We start from the raw sequence: 19,803 nt of genomic DNA on the forward strand, positions 1-19,803 counted from the left end.
TCCACCTCATCCCCCTGGTCCGGTGGTCTATAGCAGACTCCCACCACTACATCACTCCTGTTGCTCACACTTCTAAACTTAATCCAGAGACACTCAGGTTTTTCTGCAGTATCGTACCGGAGCTCTGAGCAGTCATACTGCTCCCTTACATACAGTGCTACTCCCCCACCTTTTCTGCCCTGCCTGTCCTTCCTGAACAGTTTATAACTATCCATGACAGTACTCCAGTCATGTGAGTTATCCCACCAAGTCTCTGTTATTCCAATCACGTCATAATTCCTTGACATCACCAGGACCTCCAGTTCTCCCTGCTTGTTTCCAAGGCTTTGTGCATTCGTATATAAGCACTTGAGATAACCTGCTGATTGCCCCTCATTCTCAGTATGAGGCAGGAGCCCTCCTCTCACAGACATTCCTGCCTGTGCTTCCTCCCGGTATCCCGCTTTCCCACTTACCTCAGGGCTTTGGTCTCCTTCCCCCGGTGAACCTAGTTTAAAGCCCTCCTCACTAGGTTAGCCAGCCTGCTCGCAAAGATGCTCTTCTCTCTCTTCGTAAGGTAGAGCCCGTCTCTGCCCAGAACTCCTCCTTCATGGAACACCATCCCATGGTCAAAGAATCCAAAGCCTTCTCTCCGACACCACCTGCATAGCCATTCATTGACTTCCACTATTCGATGGTCCCTACCCAGGCCTTTTCCTTCCACTGGGAGGATAGACGAGAACACCACCTGCGCCTCAAACTCCTTTCTCCTTCTTCCCAGAGCCACGTAGTCCGCAGTGATCCGCTTAAGGTCATTCTTGGCAGTATCATTGGTGCCCACGTGGAGAAGCAGGAAGGGGTAGCGATCCGAGGGCTTGATGAGTCTCGGCAGTCTCTCCGTCACATCGCGAATCTTAGCCCCCAGCAAGCAGCAGACTTCTCAGTTTTCCCGGTCAGGGCGGCAGATAGATGACCCAGTCCCCCGGAGTAGAGAGTCACCACTTCTCTTGGGAGTGGTGGTCGTGGAACCCCCCATCTCAGGACAGCACATCTCATGCCTTCCAACCAGTGGAGTCTCCTTCTGCTTTCTCCCCCTAGACATATCATCTGGTCCACTCTCCGCAATGGTACCTGTGGAGAGAACATGAAAGCGGTTACTTACCTGTGTCTGCGTTGCTGGTACCCGGACATTCCCCCTCCTTCTTCTGGAGGTCACATGTTGCCAAGCTTCTTCACTGGCCTCTTGGCTCCGCTGTGCAACCTGCTCTAAATCTTTAGAGCTTTGTGCCCGTAGAAGCATATCCTGACTTTTGTCCAGAAAATCCTCAGTTTCTCGTATGCAACGCAGGGTCGTTATCTGTTGCTCCAGACCTTCAATCTTCTCTTCCAGTATGGAGACCAGCTTGCACTTTGTACACACACAGTCGCTTCTGTCCTGTGGAAGAAAGACAAACATGGCACATCCAGTGCAGGTCACAATAGCTGAACCCCTCCCTTCCATACCACCTTCTTACTATGAGCTTCCTCAGAGAAGTTGGCAAGATGTAAGCCTCACTGGGCTCACTCCAGGCGAACTCCCAGGCAAACTCCTGCTATGTGCTGCTCTGCTGTCCCCCGCTGCTCAGCTGGTTCGCAAAGCTCTGGCTATTTTTAAACAGCCAGGCTCCCCTGAAACAAACAAACAGACAGTCCCACTGCCCGCCCCCTGCAGGCTACCAGCCAATCAGACACTTGCTCAGGCTTTCACACTGCCCTCCCAGCAAACACGCGCTCGGATACTTACTCAGCAAACACGCGCTCGGATACTCACCAATCCCAGGCAAATTCCTGCTGTGTGCTGCTCTGCTGTCCCCCGCTGCTCAGCTGGTTCGCCGCCGCTCAGCTGGTTCAAAGGTCCCTCCTAGGAATTCCCCTAGGCAACCCAAAGGGTTTACTATTGTAATGATGGAATTCAAAGAAATTACAAGGAGACTGCACTAAAGGCAGGGAAAAGAAAAAAGAGTGGAGAATTTATAAATCTGTAGGCAGGCAGAGGCAATGGGGTTAATCCCAGGGCAATATCATCTGAGTTCTGAAGACAAGGTGAAAATCTGAATGGACATATTCTTCTGGATTAATGGATATATTTTGTTATGTGATTCCCATTAGCATTATCAACAACCACATATACACACTGATGGGAGAATGTGTCCATAAACACAGTTTGGAAAGAATCTATTTGAAATAGATGGGATAGAGAACATAAATGCCAGTTATTTAATAGCTGATGAACAAGAGGATGTAACTGAAAATAAAGGCCCAGTCCACCCCCTATTTAATAGGCCTCTCTTCCGTCATTAGTACAATACCTCCTTGAAACACTTCCTCTAGTTGGCTTGTGTGGGAGGTGTAATAAATTTACTCTTGGGGGAATTCTGCGCCACTGCGCATGCACAGAATTTATGTCCCCAGCAGATTTCTTTGCTTCCCTGCAGAAAAAAGACTTTCTGATGGGAAGGAAAAAGAAGCCACAAAAGCAGTCATGCAACCCTCACCAGCAGTATGATTTGGGTGCCCAGGGCAGCCAATAGAGAGGTAAATCACTGTGGGGCAGGAGGCAGGACTGGGGAAAACCCAGCTGGTGGCTCCTACCCAGCACTGGGCTCAGCTGCTAGTCCCGGCTGGGCTGGGGAGGATGGGACTTCCTCTTCCCCTGCACGGCATCGAGGGCAGAGTTAGACCCACCCACAGATTCCTCCCTCATCTGAAGGAAGTTCTGCAAACTCCCCCCCCCCCCCCATGCTTCCTGCACCCATCACTCCTCAGGGGGAGGGATCGCTGTACAGGGAGCTGTTCCCACATCCACCCAACTCCCATGCAGCCAGACTCCCTCATACCCAGGCCCTCCTGCTGAGCCTCACGCCCCTGCACACAGAACCCCCCCAATGAGCCCATTCCCCCTGCACCTGGACCACCATGACGAGCCACCTGCACCTGGATCCCCACCCTACTGAGCCCCAACGAACTGCACCTGGATCCCCACCCCACTGAGCTCCACTCCCCCAGCATCTGGACCCACCACTGAGCCCCCCGCACCCAGACACCTCTCCTGCTGAGCCCCAACTACCTTCACCTGGACCCTCCTGCAGAGTCCCATTTTCATTGCACCCAGAACCCCGTAACAAGCCCCTGTGCATCCAGATCCCCCCCGCCCCCCCCGACTGGATTACCACTGAGCCGCTCGCACCCAGACTGCCCCACACAGAACCCTCTCCACCCTCACCTGGATCCCCCCACACTAAGCCCCTCCACACTTGGATCCTGCTTTGCTGAGCCTGCCTGCCCACACTTGGTCCATGTGGCACAGAGGGGCAGGGCCTGGAGTGTTTCTGGGGCAGGCCTGGGCCTTGCGCTGTGTCAGGATTGGGTGCAGCCTCACCGCTGAGTCTGTGTCCTGGGGGGAAGCTGCACAGTGATCCCTCACCTCTGTGCAGCCAGTGGCCTGTGCTCCCTACTGCCATGCTGGAACCTCCACATTTATGTGACAAAAAAAATTCTGCGCACGAGATTTTAAAATTCTGCAAATTGTGTGTGTGTGTGCGCGCGCACAGAATGCCCTCAGGAGACAATAAAGACTGTGGGATGTCCTGGAGAAGGACAAGGTGGAAGTAACTAACCTACCCAGGGCTGGTTTCAGAGTAGCAGCTGTGTTAGTCTATATCCACAAAAAGAACAGGAGGACTTGTGGCACCTTAGAGACTAACAAATTTATGAGAGCATAAGCTTTCGTGGGCTACCGCCCACTTCATCAGATGCACAGAATGGAACATATAGTAAGAAGATATATATATACACACACACATACAGAGAAGGTGGAAGTTGCCATACAAACTGTAAGAAGCTAATTAGATAAGATGAGCTATTATCAGCAGGAGAAAAAAACTTTTGTAGTGATAATCAAGACGGCCCATTTAGACAGTTGACAAGAAGGTGTGAGGATACTTAACTTAGGGAAATAGATTCAATATGTGTGATGACCCAGCCACTCCCAGTCTCTATTCAAACCCAAGTTAATGGTATCTAGTTTGCATATTAATTCAAGCTCAGCAGTTTCTTGTTGGAGTCTGTTTTTGAAGCTTTTCTCTTGCAAAATTGCCACCCTTAAATCTTTTACTGAGTGCCAGAGAGGTTGAAGTGTTCTCCTACCGGTTTCTGCATGTTATGATTCCTGATGTCAGATTTGTGTCCATTTATTCTTTTGTGTAGACTGTCCAGTTTGGCCAATGTACGTGGCAGAGGGGCATTGCTGGCACATGATGGCATATATCACATTGGTAGATGTGCAGGTGAACGAGCCCCTGATGGTGTGGCTAATGTGATTAGGTCCTATGATGGTGCCACTTGAATAGGTGGACAGAGTTGGCTTCGGGCTTTGTTGCAAGGATAGGTTCCTGGGTTAGTGTTTTTGTTGTGTGGTGTGTGGTTGCTGGAGAGTATCTGCTTCAGGTTGGGGGTCTGTCTGTAGGCAAGGACTGGCCTGTCTCCCAAGATTTGTGAGAGTGAGGGATAATTTTTCAGGATGGGTTGTAAATCTTTGATGATGCGCTGGAGAGGTTTTAGTTGGGGGCTGAAGGTGACAGCTAGTGGCATTCTGTTATTTTCTTTGTTGGGCCTCTCCTATAGTAGGTGACTTCTGGCTCTGTCAATCTGTTTCTTCACTTCAGCAGGTGGGTATTGTAGTTGTAAGAATGCCTGATAGAGATCTTGTAGGTGTTTGTCTCTGTCTGAGGGGTTGGAGCAAATGTGGTTGTATTGTAGAGCTTGGCTGTAGACAATGGATCGTGTGGTGTGTCCTGGATGGAAGCTGGAGGCATGTAGGTAGGAATAGCGGTCAGTAGGTTTCCGGTATAGGGTGATGTTTATGTTACCATCGCTTATTAGCACAGTAGTATCCAGGAAATGAACCGCTTGTGTGAATTGGTCTATGCTGAGGTTGATGGTGGGATGGAAATTTTTGAAATCATGGTGGAATTCCTCAAGGGCTCCTTTTCCATGGGTCCAGATGATGATGTCCTCAATGTAGCACAAGTAGAGTAGGGGCATTAGGGGACGAGAGTTGAGGACGCGTTGTTCTAAGTCAGCCATAAAAATGTTAGCATACTGTGGGGCCATGCGGGTGCCCAGAGCAGTGCTGCTGACTTGAAGGTATATATGGTCCCCAAATGTGAAATAGTTGTGGGTCAGGACAAAGTCACAAAGTTCAGCCACCAGGTTTGCCGTGACATTATTGGGGATACTGTTCCTGATAGCTTGTAGTCCATCTTTGTGTGGAATATTGGTGTAGAGGGCTTCTACATCCATAGTAGAAGCAGCTTGAATAGGGTTTATGCCAATGGAGGCTGATAATTGTTATTAATGAGATGGCTGTCTCTCTCCAATGACTACTTGGAGAGCTCTCCCCATTATAAAAAACATTCTCAGAGTTGACACTAATAACCACTCCTGTCAGTCTCGGTAGAGAAGCCACGGACAGAATGGAGCAGGGAGACTGGGTTATGCTCTCCTCCCTAGATGTCCTTCCAAGTCAGAGGTGTGGCACTCAGGCAGGACAGGCTGTGAACACTTCTGTAGCTGCTTCCTGTGTTGCACCTGGTCAGTGGATAAATATGCTGCCAAACCAGCACCTTCCCCAAGCACAAAATGAATTTTAAAAACTGTTTACATTCATCCTTATTTTCAACCACAAGGTGGCAGCAAAGATCATTTCTCTCAGTGAGAGGCCTGATTAGGTACTAACCGTATAGTACAAGGAAGCCCTTAACAACAAAAGTCGAAGAGGAGAGTGAACAGAAGTTGCTGTGGACAGCCCTCGCCTTTTGGCAGTGCTGGGGTTATCCAGTGCTCCCTTTGTCACAAAGGGAACATCCATGAAGAAACGCTTCACTACCTTTTAGACATTTGTCCAAATTACCCTTCCCTTGAGCCATTTCACGATAGGCTGGACAAATCACTGGAAAATATGCAGGAGAGAAGAGCCCGCTACTGGCTGGGGAATGGTCCAGATCAGTGGTTCTCAACCTATTCATCATTGTGGGCTGCACGTGCTGCTCTCTCTGTGTTATGTTGGCCTCATCCACACAATATATATACTACCCGTATGGCCCTGAGGATGTCACATGGGCCGCAGCTGTGTGCTGATTGGGCTACGGGTTGAGAACCACTGGTCTAGATGAACTGTTAGTAGGAATATTTTGCAATTCTATAGAAGTTTTTACTCAGTCTCTTTTCAAAGCTGTCTCATTTTTCAAGAGTCAGAGTACTCCACCAGGTCATCTTAAAAAAATAACCCACGTTTCTCAGATTTCCTACTTGAGCTGGGAGACCAGAGGGCTTTCTGACCAAAGGGCAGGGAATTTTTAATCTTCGTGCATGAGAATGAAGTTGAACCTTGTGCTTCCCATTGTGGCTATGAGCTGACTAGAACTGTGATGCAAGATTCTTCCCTGGGAGAAACAAGTATAGAATCATCATTTTCTTGGCCTGACTGTTGAGGCTAGGACATGAATGGAATTTACCACCACAACAATCATTCATTTATTTCCACTCTACTGAAGCAAGAGAGGGAAGATGCTACACCACATTGTTACCTGCCAGGTTTGCCATGGGCCAATTCTTCTCCTGCCCCTGTGAGACATCTGGTTGTGAGGCCCGATGTCCTTAGGAGAAGCTTGTGGCCTACTCATGATGATGGCACTTTCCTTTGCTTCCTGTCTTGCTGGATGATGTCTCACAGATGAAGGTGGGAATGATTTCAGAGTGCATTTTCTGCATAGCAGGAGATTCTCAGTAGGGCCCCAAAACATCAGAACACTTACACATGTGCTTAACTTTAAGCATGTGAGCAAGCCCACTGACTTCAATAGGATGGATTACTTGTTTAAAGCTAAGTGCTTTGTGGGATCAGGGTCTAACAGTGAATTTCCTTGGTTGTGTGTTTTCTTAATGAAAATCCCTAAGTGCTCCAGAACTGGGTCTGAACCAAAATCCTAATACAAACTTTTCTGAACATGGCATCTCAGGCCCATCTTTAGTATCCAATCTATCCTTATTGCCTGAAGTTGAGTGTTATATCTAGTTCTATATTTTTCTTTGCAGGATTTCATCTCCATCTCTTTTTTGGAGACTGATGCCCAGACACGGACGATGGCCTCGCGGATAGACACGACAGCTCAGCAGCTAGGCCAGCAATGTGCTGAGAAGTTTGAGGTGTCGGATCCCCAGAACTATGGGCTCTTTGTTCATGTTGATGACAAGTGCCTGCAGCTTGCTGACGATGCCCACCCTCATCATATAAAATCCTACCTGCTGAAGAGCGAACCCAAAAAAGATTTCCATTTTATTTATAAACTGCTGTGCAAGGAAGAGACACAGAGTTCAGTCATCAAAGAGCCAGACTTTTTATAATGGCAGAACTGCTCTTGTATTGTGTATGCTGCAGTCTTTGAAAGACTGAGACACTTTATCTTATGAGATCTTCTGACACCAGGAACATGCTGGAGCTCAGCCTTTTAGCAGTGGTGGACAGGGTAGTAGTTGTCGATGCTGTCTCACTACTGCGCATTTCTCAGCAGAATTCATTTGCAGAAGCAAACAGAGTATTCATAGGAATGTTCCTAATTTGGAAAACTTGAACTATTAAACCTCAAAACCTCTCTATGGCAACAAACAAACTCATAACGGATGTGGACAATGGAGCTTAATCCAATTGCTCTGGAGTTTTTACAGAGGAGTGAGTATCTATCCCATTATGTTATATAGGTGAAAGTCACCTATGCAGAAGGCCTCTAAAGGGCAAATGCACAACTTAAACCCTATTTTTGAGGACTTATATGGTCTGAGTGCCTAGAGCTGGTGAGTGCACAGGGCTGAATTTCACCCTGTTTGAATAAATTATGAATCATGATTGATCTGTTCAGCAGCATAGAATTGTATCATGCAGCAGAACTCCATCTCTATCCTGGTATGTTATATTACACGTACTGACCTTTGAAATACATGTAATAACAGAACATGAAATCCAATACTGTATGTGCGCTAAGAAGCCTTTCTGTGTGGTATACATTTCACTGAATTACGTAATTTACGCACTTCCATCAATATATTTTTTTCATCTTAAAGACCGAAACTCCATCACCATCATTTTAGATGTACAACAGCCTTAATCAAATCTGTTGTACAGTAATGTCTGGTGTGACAAAGTTCCTGCTCTACCTTGGTGGGTCTTGCGCTTATTGGTGGATTTGCTTGCCTTGGAGCTTCACGGCAGCCCTCAGCTTGACCATTTTTCTGAATTCACAGTCCAGGTCGACTCCTCCTGTGTCTGACCAGGAGTTGGGAGGTTTCGGGAGAACCCGGGCCTGCCCTCTACTCCGGGTTCCAGCCCAGGGCCCTGTGGAATGCAGCTGTCTAGAGTGCCTCCTGGAACAGCTGTGCGACAGCTACAACTCCCTGGGCTACTTCCCCATGGCCTCCTCCCAACACCTTCTTTATCCTCACCATGGGACCTTCCTCCAGGTGTCTGATAATGCTTGTACACCTCAGTCCTCCAACAGTCCGCGTTCTCACTCTCAGCTCCTAGTGCCTCTTGCTCCCAGCTCCTCACACGCACACCACAAACTGAAGTGAGCTCCTTTTTAAAACCCAGGTGCCCTGATTAGCCTGCCTTAATTGATTCTAGCAGCTTCTTGATTGGCTGCAGGTGTTCTAATCAGCCTGTCTTAATTATCTCCAGAAGGTTCCTGATTGTTCTGGAACCTTCCCTGTTACCTTACCCAGGGAAAAGGGACCTACTTAACCTGGGGCTAATATATCTGCCTTCTATTATTCTCCCGTAGCCATCTGGCCTGACCCTGTCACACTGGTTACATGTATTTATTTCCATGTGTGATCATTTTAAAATCACTTCCTATTTGTGGATAACTTGATAGTGTAAAAACACTGATGGAAAAGGCAACACTCAATATAAAAAACTCTGATTTCAAATAGATCAATGAAAGGACTCAAGGTCAGAGACTTTTTTTTAAAAATACCACTTCCTTTTCAGCCAGTACTGGATGCTTCTGTTATTTTCTCAGATGTTTTTGTATCTTCAGGTTGTTACATGAGTAAATACATGCTGTTGCAGACTGAACTTGCTCAAGTTCCTTTTGATTTCTCCACTCCTATTCTCCAGGGCTCAGAACCTGCTAATGAAATCTCACTGCAGGCTTGAATTCTCCGTAAAATGTCCTGATGCAAAAGCACACAAAACCTCAAGCCAGCTTTCTGCTTCTTGAGTGAAGAATGGACATAGGAGTCCTTGGTTTAAGCACAGATATTAATCCATCATGGGACTGATCCCACAGCCCTTACTCAGCCAAAGTTCCCACTCATGTTAACGTATGTAAGGGACCCAGTTCTTCCCACGCAGGACAGGAGTAACTGTCAGTGTATTGGGAGTATCCTACCCAAGGACCACAGGAACAGGCCAAGTTTGACTGATTTATCCTTAGTAGGAAACACACATTGTTATGATTAGAAAAGGGGGTTGTGTAAGTGTGTTCATTCAGCACAACTTCTACATCCAGCTAGCATTAAGGAGGAAATGGTCAGTGGTTTTTTTGGTGGGGTGGGAGGACGAGGAGCCTGGAGCCCACAAGTCCCATTACATTTTTATTACATTACTTTTTAAAGGGTCCCAGCCTCATTACTGAACAATGAGTATTCAGTTGTTCTCTCGGGGGTTTGAAATTCGTGTCCCTATATTCACTACTACTGTAGTTTGGCATTTATTTTGGTGTGAGAAATAAATATATATGGATCCTTTGTACTGGTCACCAACCAAACGAGCATAAAAATTACAAATTATTAGTGTGAGTCTGTTACCTTGTCATGCATTTAGTCTTGGGTCCATGTGGCCAGGAGAAAGTGATATTACATTTGGGAAAAGTAAATAAAATATTGTGGCTTCAAATATATCATGTGCAGCACTGAGGGATTCCTTATAGGAGAGTCAGGGTTCCTGCCCCACTCTGAACTCTGGGGTACAGATGTGGGACCCCCAAGAAAGACCCCCTAAGCTTATTTCTACAGCTTAGGTTAAAAAGTTCCCCAAGGCACAAATCCTTTCCTTGTCTTTGGGTGGTATTGCTGCCACCACCAAGTGATTTAGACAAAGATTCAGGAAAAAGACCACTTGGAGTCCCTATTTCCCCAAAATATTCCCCCCAAGCTCCTTCCTGGGGAGGCTTGAGAATAATATACTAACCAATAAGTTAACAAAGTGAGCACAGACCAAACCCTTTGGTTTTTAGGACACTAAAAATCAATCAGGTTCTTTAAAAGAAGAACTTTATTATAAAGAAAAAAGTAAAAGAATCACACCTGCAAAATCAGGACGGAAGGTAACTTTACAGGGTAATAAAAGATTTAAAACACAGAGGATTTCCCCTCTAGGCTCAACTTTAAAGTTACAAAAACAGGAATAAACCTCCCTCTTAGCATAGGGAAAATTCACAAGCTAAAACAAAAGATAATCTAACTCATTTCCTTGCTATTACTTACAATTTCTGTATCATTTCAGGATCTTTTTAGGAGCCGGTTTACCTGCTTGGTCTCTCTCTCTGTCCCAAGAGGGAACCAACAAAGAAAGCACAAACAAAACCTCCCCCCGCCCCCCCCAATTTGAAAGTATCTTCTTTTCCCATTGGCCCTTCTGGTTAGGTGCCAACCAGGTTAATTGAACTGATTAAACCCTTACAGGTAAAATGATTCTGTACCTCTGTCTGTACCTCTGGCCAGGAGGGATTTTATGTTACTGCATACATAAAGGTTGTTACCCTTCCTTTTATATTTATGACAGAGAGGTTTGCGCCAAAGTCTTTGACTCATTTTCTCACCCTTCCCGCACGCATGCACTCATATTGTGCAATTGGCTGGCACTCTCCACTGTGTGAAGAAACTTGGGATCCTTCCAGATCAAATGTGCTGCATATGTGGTATTATTTGGAATACAGCCCAGAGAAAGGGCACGGCTGAGTTGTGGCATCTGGAGTTCGGGGTGGGGGGAGGGGACTCTTGGCAGATCTTTATTGGGAGTGAAAAGGGCATTTCTGCATCTGGGACAGGTGGAGGGAGCTTCTTCTCTGCTCTAAGGGGGAAATTCAGGAAACCCCCATGAAGCCTGAGTGATTTGGCTTTATGTACACATCCTGTGCAGTGGTTGGGGAAAGGAAATCCGTCCTCCAACCAGTGGGCATGCCATGGGGCTGTAATATTGCCCCTTCCACAACCATTATTCCAGCCTATAGGCTCAGATACAAGCTACTGCCCCTCAGCTTCTCCTCTATGGGAATTCCTAACCCCTAGATTTTGCATATATATATAAATTCTTAGTCACTATAGTTTGCCAAGCTGGGTGAAATAATGGCAGCAAGGTATGGTTTCCTTTTAGCACAACAGCTGTAATCTCATCCAGTAATTTACATACCCTAGCTCCTCTGATCCTGAAGGACCCCAAAGTACTTTATAAGCTGTTTAGTGGTGGTAGATCTGGGAGTTATTTATTCCACTGCTCAAACATAATCACCAGTGGCCAGACAAATGACACCCAACATAGCCCACGTGAATGGAGTATGGGGAGGGAGCCACCTATCATCATGGGATTATTAATGGCCATACACACCCTCATCTGTATAGGTCTTATGGAAAAAAGACAACCACCCATCCCACCTACATTAAACTACCTCATACTCAACATAGCTACCTTGAGGAGATTAAGGAGGGTAAATATTTAGCTGCCTCAGTCCAAAGGGCACAACTTGGGCACCTAAAATTAAGCACACAGGCCATGATTTTTCAAAGCTAAGTAATGATTTTGGGAACTCAAATTGAGACACACAAAGTGCTGAGCATCCCATCCTTTGAAAACTGGGCTCCATTAACCTGTTGCAAGGTGGGCTCCCTAGAATTGAGGGACCCAATGTCATGAGTCACTTTAAGAATGTTGTCCTTAAATCCGTATTCAGGCAGGTAAATCAGTGGCTTGATTAGAGGTGTCGTATCTCCCACTGAAATCAACAAGACTATTGACAGTAGTACGGGCTTACTACACCTGGTGAATAAGTGCTTGTAGGCTCAGTCTCTAGACTCTCAGGGCTTTGGAAGGGGCTTCTCTCCTATATGTATGTAGAGCACTTGGCCACTTGGGGGCACTATATAAATGATAACACTAAAGCAAATACTAATAAGACATGGGGAGGAGTTCTTGAGGGGAAAGTACAGGCTACTTGGTCTCTACCTGAGGTCTTTCAAATATAAAACAATCTATCCTGAATTCTGGCATTTTTCATCCTGAGAGAAATGTGAACCCCGGACATTCCACAGCTCTGCCAGTAAGATCCCATTCCAGTGCAGTAAATCAGCTTAAGGGCTTGTCTACACTGGGAAATTTATCAAAATAGCTAGTCTGGAATAGATTTTCCAAATTAGTTTAATTGAGAAAGTGGATCCACTTTGTGGATTAAGCCTGTTATACCAGAATGAGAGTGTCCACATATGCCAAAATAACTTTTCTGGAATGGCTATTTCAGTAAATTTCCAAGGGTAGACAAGCCCTAAGTCACCAATAAATGAAAACATACAAACTAAACCACATATTTCAAGAAACGCACAGTGTCTCCCTCTCTCAAGGCAAGCCACTGGGAGCCAGATTGTGGCAGAGGACTGAGAGTGCTCAAGTGAGGCTAGAGCTATGACCCCACTCCACTTGCATCCACTGGGCACGCTCGTCAGCCCTGCACTTTCCTGACTGCAGGGGCTACTCCCTAGCACCCCACTCTGAGCACTGCAGCCACCCCAAAGACAGCCATACGGGGGAGTCTTGATTCCCCTGCACAGGCTGGAGCTCTCAGGGGCATTGTGTTGCCAATACAGCTTCGCATAACCACCACCTCAGGGTTGTTGCTGAAAGCTTCAACAGATGCCAGCAACAGCAGTGATGGGAGGCAATTAAGACTTGCCAGGTCCAATGAGAGGGTAGTTTCCTAGCTGGAGATGCAACGCCAGTGCTAGAAGGAAGTTCAGTGAACATGGCCATATGTCCATTGGCTTCTCTACTGAGACTGTCCGTTGTGATACAGACATCGTCCACTATAAACTATGAGCCGCACATCTAGTCATTAGTGACCTGGGTCAGATATGAACCAGTGAACAGGCGGGGAAAGGCTCCACAGCCCAGATCCTCAGAGGTATCTAGGAGCCTAACTCCCTGTGAGTTCAATAGAAATTAGGTACCTAAAGACCTTTGAGGAGCTGTGCCCACATGTCTTGGGCCATCCTGTCACCATGCTGCAAGATAGTCCTAAGTCATTGTTTCTCAACTGGAGGCCACAGTTCCAGATACTGAATATGGCAAACATGGAAGAAACTGTTTGGATTAAAAGCGATTTATTTATTTATTGCTTAGTATCTCCCACAATGCTCCTTTTTACCTAAAAGAAACTTACTTGACAATTTAACTGAAGGAAACTTCCTGGTCTGATGACCCAGTGCCATCATGTGATTAGTCAAGGAACAATTACTAAGTGACTCAAACACTAGCCCTCACATGACTGATCAGCAGATCGAGCGAGAGTCATAGACTTTACCCTGTGAACAAGTGAAGTTGTGTAAGCCAGCCAAGTGCTCTTCAGGGCTTAGTTTCCACAGAAACATTGTGAAACTATTTGGACATAATTTACTTGCAAGGCCAGGAATAATGCACAAGGGAAACTTGCTGGGCACAGCAAAGTCCGTAAAAAAACCCCAGCTTTTTAAAGTAACCCTTCCGTGCATAGAAGCCTTCAGAGCCATGCTTAATACAATCTGGCAATAATTCACTAACCCAATTACACATGCTGGTCATTTAGGGCCTGATCCAAAGCCCACTGAAAGCAATGGAAGGCATTCCACTGACATCAGACAGAATCAGAACTTAATCCACAGGCTGTGTTTTGAATACATAGAATAATTGCTTGTCCATTCTTATTGCCTGCACAGGAAAGAGAGAGCATAATACAGACGCCATAAGCACAGTGAGACTTAGCACTGTGGCTGTTATTGCCCATAATCATACACATGCTGCGGTCCTCATTGGGCCTTTTCCCTGAGGAAGCATTGCAGGATTTAGGCCAGACCGGCTAACTGATGGCAGCAGATACGATAGCACACGTCTCAGCCATGCCATTTAGGCACTGCCCTGCATTGGGGCAGTAGTGGCTTGGCACTGCCCTGGGGACTCCGAATGCCTCCCAGCGCTGCAGCCTCTGCATAGCAGCTAGCATGCCAGTTTGTGAGGTGCATCCTACGCCCCACGTGCAGCTGGACCGCTCCTCTGGCCAGGGCCTGCGGGGGTGACAGAGACATGGCAACTCAGCCCCGGAAGGCCCCTGAGCATAAGGGATGAAGATTTTCTTGGCCCTTACTGAAGCCACATAAAGAAAAGGAGGACTTGCGGCACCTTAGAGACTAACAAATTTATTTGAGCATAAGCTTTCGTGAGGGAAAAAGGGAAGTAGGAGGATCCTGGGAACCACAGGCCAGTCAGCCTCACCTCAGTCCCTGGAAAAATCATGGAGCAGGTCCTCAAGGAATCAATCCTGAAGCACTTAGAGGAGAGGAAAGTGATCAGGAACAGTCAGCATGGATTCACCAAGGGCAAGTCATACCTGACTAATCTAATTGCCTTCTATGAAAAGATAACTGGCTCTGTGGATGAAGGGAAAGCAGTGGACGTGTTGTTCGTTGACTTTAGCAAAGTTTTTGACACTGTCTCCCACAGTATTCTTGCCAGCAAGTTAAAGAAGTATGGGCTGGATGAATGGACTATAAGGTGGATAGAAAGCTGTCTAGATTGTCGAGCTCAGCGGGTAGTGATCAATGGCTCCATGTCTAGTTGGCAGCCGGTATCAAGTGGAGTGCCCAAGGGTCGGGGTCCTGGGGCTGGTTTTGTTCAATATCTTCATAAATGATCTGGAGGATGGTGTGGATTGCACCCTCAGCAAGTCTGCAGATGACACTAGACTGGGAGGAGAGGTAGATATGCTGGAGGGTAGGGATAGGATACAGAGGGACCTAGACAAATTGGAGGATTGGGCCAAAAGAAATCTGATGAGGTTCAACAAGGACAAGTGCAGAGTCCTGCATTTAGGACGGAAGAACCCAATGCACAGCTACAGACTAGGGACCGAATGGCTCGGCAACAGTTCTGCGGAAAAGGACCTAGGGGTGACAGTGGACGAGAAGCTGGATATGAGTCAACAGTGTGCCCTTGTTGCCAAGAAGGCCAATGGCATTTTGGGATGTGTAAGTAGGGGCATTGCCAGCAGATCGAGGGACGTGATTGTTCCCCTCTATTCGACATTGGTGAGGCCTCATCTGGAGTACTGTGTCCAGTTTTGGGCCCCACACTACAAGAAGGATGTGGAAAAATTGGAAAGAGTCCAGTGGAGGGCAACAAAAATGATTAGGGGACTGGAACACGTGACTTATGAGGAGAGGCTGAGGGAACTGGGGATGTTTAGTCTACGGAAGAGAAGAATGAGGGGGGATTTGATAGCTGCTTTCAACTACCTGAAAGGGGGTTCCAAAGAGGATGGCTCTAGACTGTTCTCAGTGGTAGCAGATGACAGAACAAGGAGTAATGGTCTCAAGTTGCAGTGGGGGAGATTTAGGTGGGATATTAGGACTTTTTCACTAGGAGGGTGGTGAAACACTGGAATGCGTTACCTAGGGAGGTGGTGGAATCTCCTTCCTTAGAAGTTTTTAAGGTCAGGCTTGAAAAAGCCCTGGCTGGGATGATTTAATTGGGGATCGGTCCTGCTTTGAGCAGGGGGGTTGGACTAGATGACCTCCTGAGGTCCCTTCCAACCCTGACATTCTATGATTCTATGATTCATCGGGTTAGGGTTAGGGTTGCCCCATGATACATCCACATACGAGCCAGACAGAATCTGGCTCTCAGAGACAGGCGGAATAGGGCCTGCAAATCACTGGCTTTAAATGGGCTGTGCACAGGGCTGTTTGTAGGGTTTGGGCACCCTAGGTTAGCAAACACACTCAAGTCAGCTCGTCTTGGTCTGGACTGAGATAACAATGACATGGCATCTGTGAATATCTACAGAGCAAAAATTCAGACTCCAAATGAATGGTTCTTTTGCCTTTCTTAGCATTAAGGAAGTGAACACAGTTACAGGAGCGCTCTACCAAAGAGGCATCTGTGGATCTGGAAAGAGTTATTTATTAGAGAATGGGCTGGGGTACACTGGGGAGTTCAACAGCTGCACAGTACCCAGCCACACCTGTAATGGGCTGAGCCTAACAACTCACTCAGCATTCACAACTGGCTTCAAGGGCACTGCAGCACCACACCCCTGGACCTTGCCTCAGTTGCTATGCTAACCCTCATGGGGTAGCAAGTGGCAGCAACCACTAGTGAAAGGCAGTCTAAGGAGTCATGGTCAAACATTTGGTGAATAGTAAACCACAGAAACCAAATGAAGAATGGAACAGGCTTCATTTGCCCCCCTCCCCCCTACTGTTGTTGAGCTGATGGACAGGAATCAAAGAACATAATGTGCCAGTAGACGGTGCTCAGGAACCTGCTGCATTGTTTAGAGAGGTTTTCTAGGCCCAGTAAAAGAAGTTGTGCACTGCAAATGGCTTCCTATGGGCCCCTTTTTAATGGAGGTCTTGAAGTTGATTCCGTACAGCCTGATGCCTGGAACCTACAATTGCAAAATAGCTGCTTTGGACTTTTGTACAGACATCTGTTAACATAAGAGGAGGAAGAGGTGAAACCAACTTAGGGCTAAGGCATGGAGGGCACACGTTGCTTGAGTTTAAGCTTTATTTCTTGTAGCTTATTAAAGCCATGCAATGTGAACTTTGCCCAATTTAGGGCAGGAAACCTTGACAGAAAGCTGAGAACTGCACAAAATGTGCATAGAGGGAACAGCCAATTAACTTTAATATGTATGTGGCCCCATTTCCAAGTTCAGATGAAGCACTGCATACTGGGAAATGTAGTAACTGTAGCCACATATTAAATTTGCGGATGACTGCGGAGCACATTGTAGAACTCCATGGTTCATCGGCCAAACTTTGGTCACTCCTGAACTAGTTTTTTAACACTTGTTTTTGAAAACACCCTCATGTGAACAGGGAACTGTTGTCTGTTAGCATTGGCATGCTGGTGCTGAGTGGATCCTTCCCCGGTGATTAACCGTCAGGTAGCATGGTGAGCCTGCTAACCTGCATTGTGAAGGTTTTCTTGGTAGGGATTTTTATTGAATTGCTGCTTAAAAAAATAGGTTTCAGAGTAACAGCCGTGTTAGTCTGTATTAGCAAAAAGAAAAGGAGTACTTGTGGCACCTTAGAGACTAACCAATTTATTTGAGCATGAGCTTTCGTGAGCTACAGCTCATCATGAAGTGAGCTGTAGCTCACGAAAGCTCATGCTCAAATAAATTGGTTAGTCTCTAAGGTGCCACAAGTACTCCTTTTCTTTTTGCTAAAAAAAAAAGGGTCCTATGTAAAGGCCTAACAACATCAGTAGGTCTGAGTGCTTTTAGGGTGAGAACTCAGCTGAATCCAAGGAGTTACTGGGGTGTGGTGCATCTCCCAGTTTTTTTCCTTCTCTTCCGTGCCATACTAGTTACTTAGGAATTGGTGATACACAGCCATGAGTAGTCACGTTATGGAAAATAGCACTCTGGAAATTATTCTCGCAGAAAAGTTTATGGATGTGAGGTAAGAAACTAAAATTTATGCTTTGTCATTCCAGATCTGCTCCCCTAGGGCAGTGAGGCTCCACACCGCCCCCAGTGCATTAATGCCAAATCATGTAATGTCTGCTCAGGCACAAGTCCCACCTGAGTATAGGATAATTGTGAAAATTGAGTTGAGAAGCAAGAAATCTGAGCCAGGCCACACGTGCTTTGTAATCGCTGGCAGGTCACTTAGCCTCATTTTTCATATGATACTTATTCGTTACGGGGCTTATTTAAAGCATGTTGAGACCCTCAGAAGGAAGATGCCATATTATTATCTGGGAGAAATGGAGAGCTCTGATCCCAGAGCTTCAAAAGTGTTTTAGGTGTTTAGGTGTCTAATTCCCATTGATATAAATGGGAGTTAGGCGCCTAAATATCATCAAAGGTCCTTTTTTGTAGTGATAATCAAGATGGCCCATTTAGACAGTTGACAAGAAGGTGTGAGGATTCCTGGGTGTGAGGAATAGAGCCTGCAAATCACTGGCTTTAAATGGGCTGTCACCCCTTCTTGTCAACTGTCTAAATGGGCCATCTTGATTACCACTACAAAAGTTTTTTTCTCCTGCTGATAATAGCTCATCTTAACTAATTAGCCTCTCAGTTTGTATGGCAACTTCCAACTTATCTGTATGTATATATGTATCTATGACAGGTTTCAGAGTAACAGCCGTGTTAGTCTGTATTCGCAAAAAGAAAAGATCCTGGACATGGATTCCACAGTATGCATCCAATGAAGTGAGCTGTAGCTCACGAAAGCTTATGCTCAGATAAATTGGTTGTCTCTAAGGTGCCACAAGTACTCCTTTTCTTTATATGTATCTATTTACTTTAGGTTCCATTCTATGCATCCAGTGAAGTGGGCTGTAGCCCATGAAAGCTTATGCTCTAATAAATTTGTTAGCCTCTAAGGTGCCACAAGTACACTTGTTCTTTTTGCGGATACAGACTAGCACGGCTGCTACTCTGAAACTTTTGTTTTCACTGCTGTTTTGAAGGGAATTTGGATGCTTGCCACAATATGCTGGTCTCACAGCCCCCCTACCTGCAAGCTTTTCCATGCAGCTAGACCCCACTGCCTTCAGTGGGACTCCAGACAAGTGTATGGATCTGTGAGCATGTAAAAGCTTGCAGGATTGGGGCCTTATTTTGTATGGTCTTCAAACGTCACTTCTTTCCTTCTATCGCTATTAACTCAGGGAGCCATAATGCTGATAGGGATGTTTCATGCCTTTTGAAATTCTGTGGTCTCATTTTTATTTTTAGACTTTTACCATCTGTAAAAGTTTTACAACTGAAAAGACACAAGGGGGGTGGAAAGGAAGGCTGATGTTTAGGCAAGAATGAAGGCTTAATTCTTCTTTCATGTACACTGAAGCATAGATTCTTACAAACCCTACGTCTATCACCACCTATTCTAAAAAATGCTCTGGAACTTGTCTCTTATACCCTTTCTTCAGGAGGCAGCAGAAACCTGAGGGTGGAGCAATGCTTCTAGCTTGCTCCTCCCTATATAAATGGAATTTCAAGCAACTCCTGCCCCTATCAGAAGGGCTACCCAGAATTCCCAACCACACCACACCCCAAACAATGGCCTAGTTTTTTCCCCCACACCCATTCCCTTTCCAAGAAGAGCAAAAGGAGGTCTGGTAATCCAATCTATAGCATTCTTTTGAGAAGTACTCCAATGGTACTCTGGACATGAAGAACAGGGAAGAAAGGTATGGGGAATTTTAAACTATTACAAAGCACTTTATAATTTGATATAGCTGTCTCTCAGCTTATGACTCACTGAGACATCTCAGTAGAAAGTGGCTTCTTCAAGTAAGTGTTTGGGACACTGTTTAAGAGAGGAAAGTGTATGTGTTTTAAGCAGGTTATAAGTGTAGAGTTTGGAAGTTCATTTCAGTCAGTCACACAAAATGTACAAGCTTCTACTTAGCTCCTGAAACAAGTTTTTTGTTAAGACACAACAGCATAATGCCTTAAAGGCCCATGG

The 19,803-nt window shown here is 46.1% G+C and overlaps 1 protein-coding gene across 3 annotated transcripts in view; it reads left to right on the forward strand.

Moving 5' to 3' along the window:
- The window catches only part of RIN3 (Ras and Rab interactor 3), a 111,481-nt gene extending 100,635 nt beyond the window's left edge, over positions 1-10,846 (forward strand). For all 3 annotated transcript variants that reach the window (XM_073349502.1, XM_073349503.1, XM_073349504.2), the window contains one exon: positions 7,114-10,846. In XM_073349502.1, the coding sequence (XP_073205603.1) occupies positions 7,114-7,422 (309 nt within the window). In that variant the 3' untranslated portion in view covers positions 7,423-10,846. The remainder of the gene's footprint in view (positions 1-7,113) is intronic.
- Positions 10,847-19,803: the final 8,957 nt, after the last annotated feature.

This window comes from Lepidochelys kempii, chromosome 6, assembly GCF_965140285.1.
Source record: "Lepidochelys kempii isolate rLepKem1 chromosome 6, rLepKem1.hap1, whole genome shotgun sequence".
Taxonomy (NCBI): Eukaryota; Metazoa; Chordata; order Testudines; family Cheloniidae; genus Lepidochelys; species Lepidochelys kempii.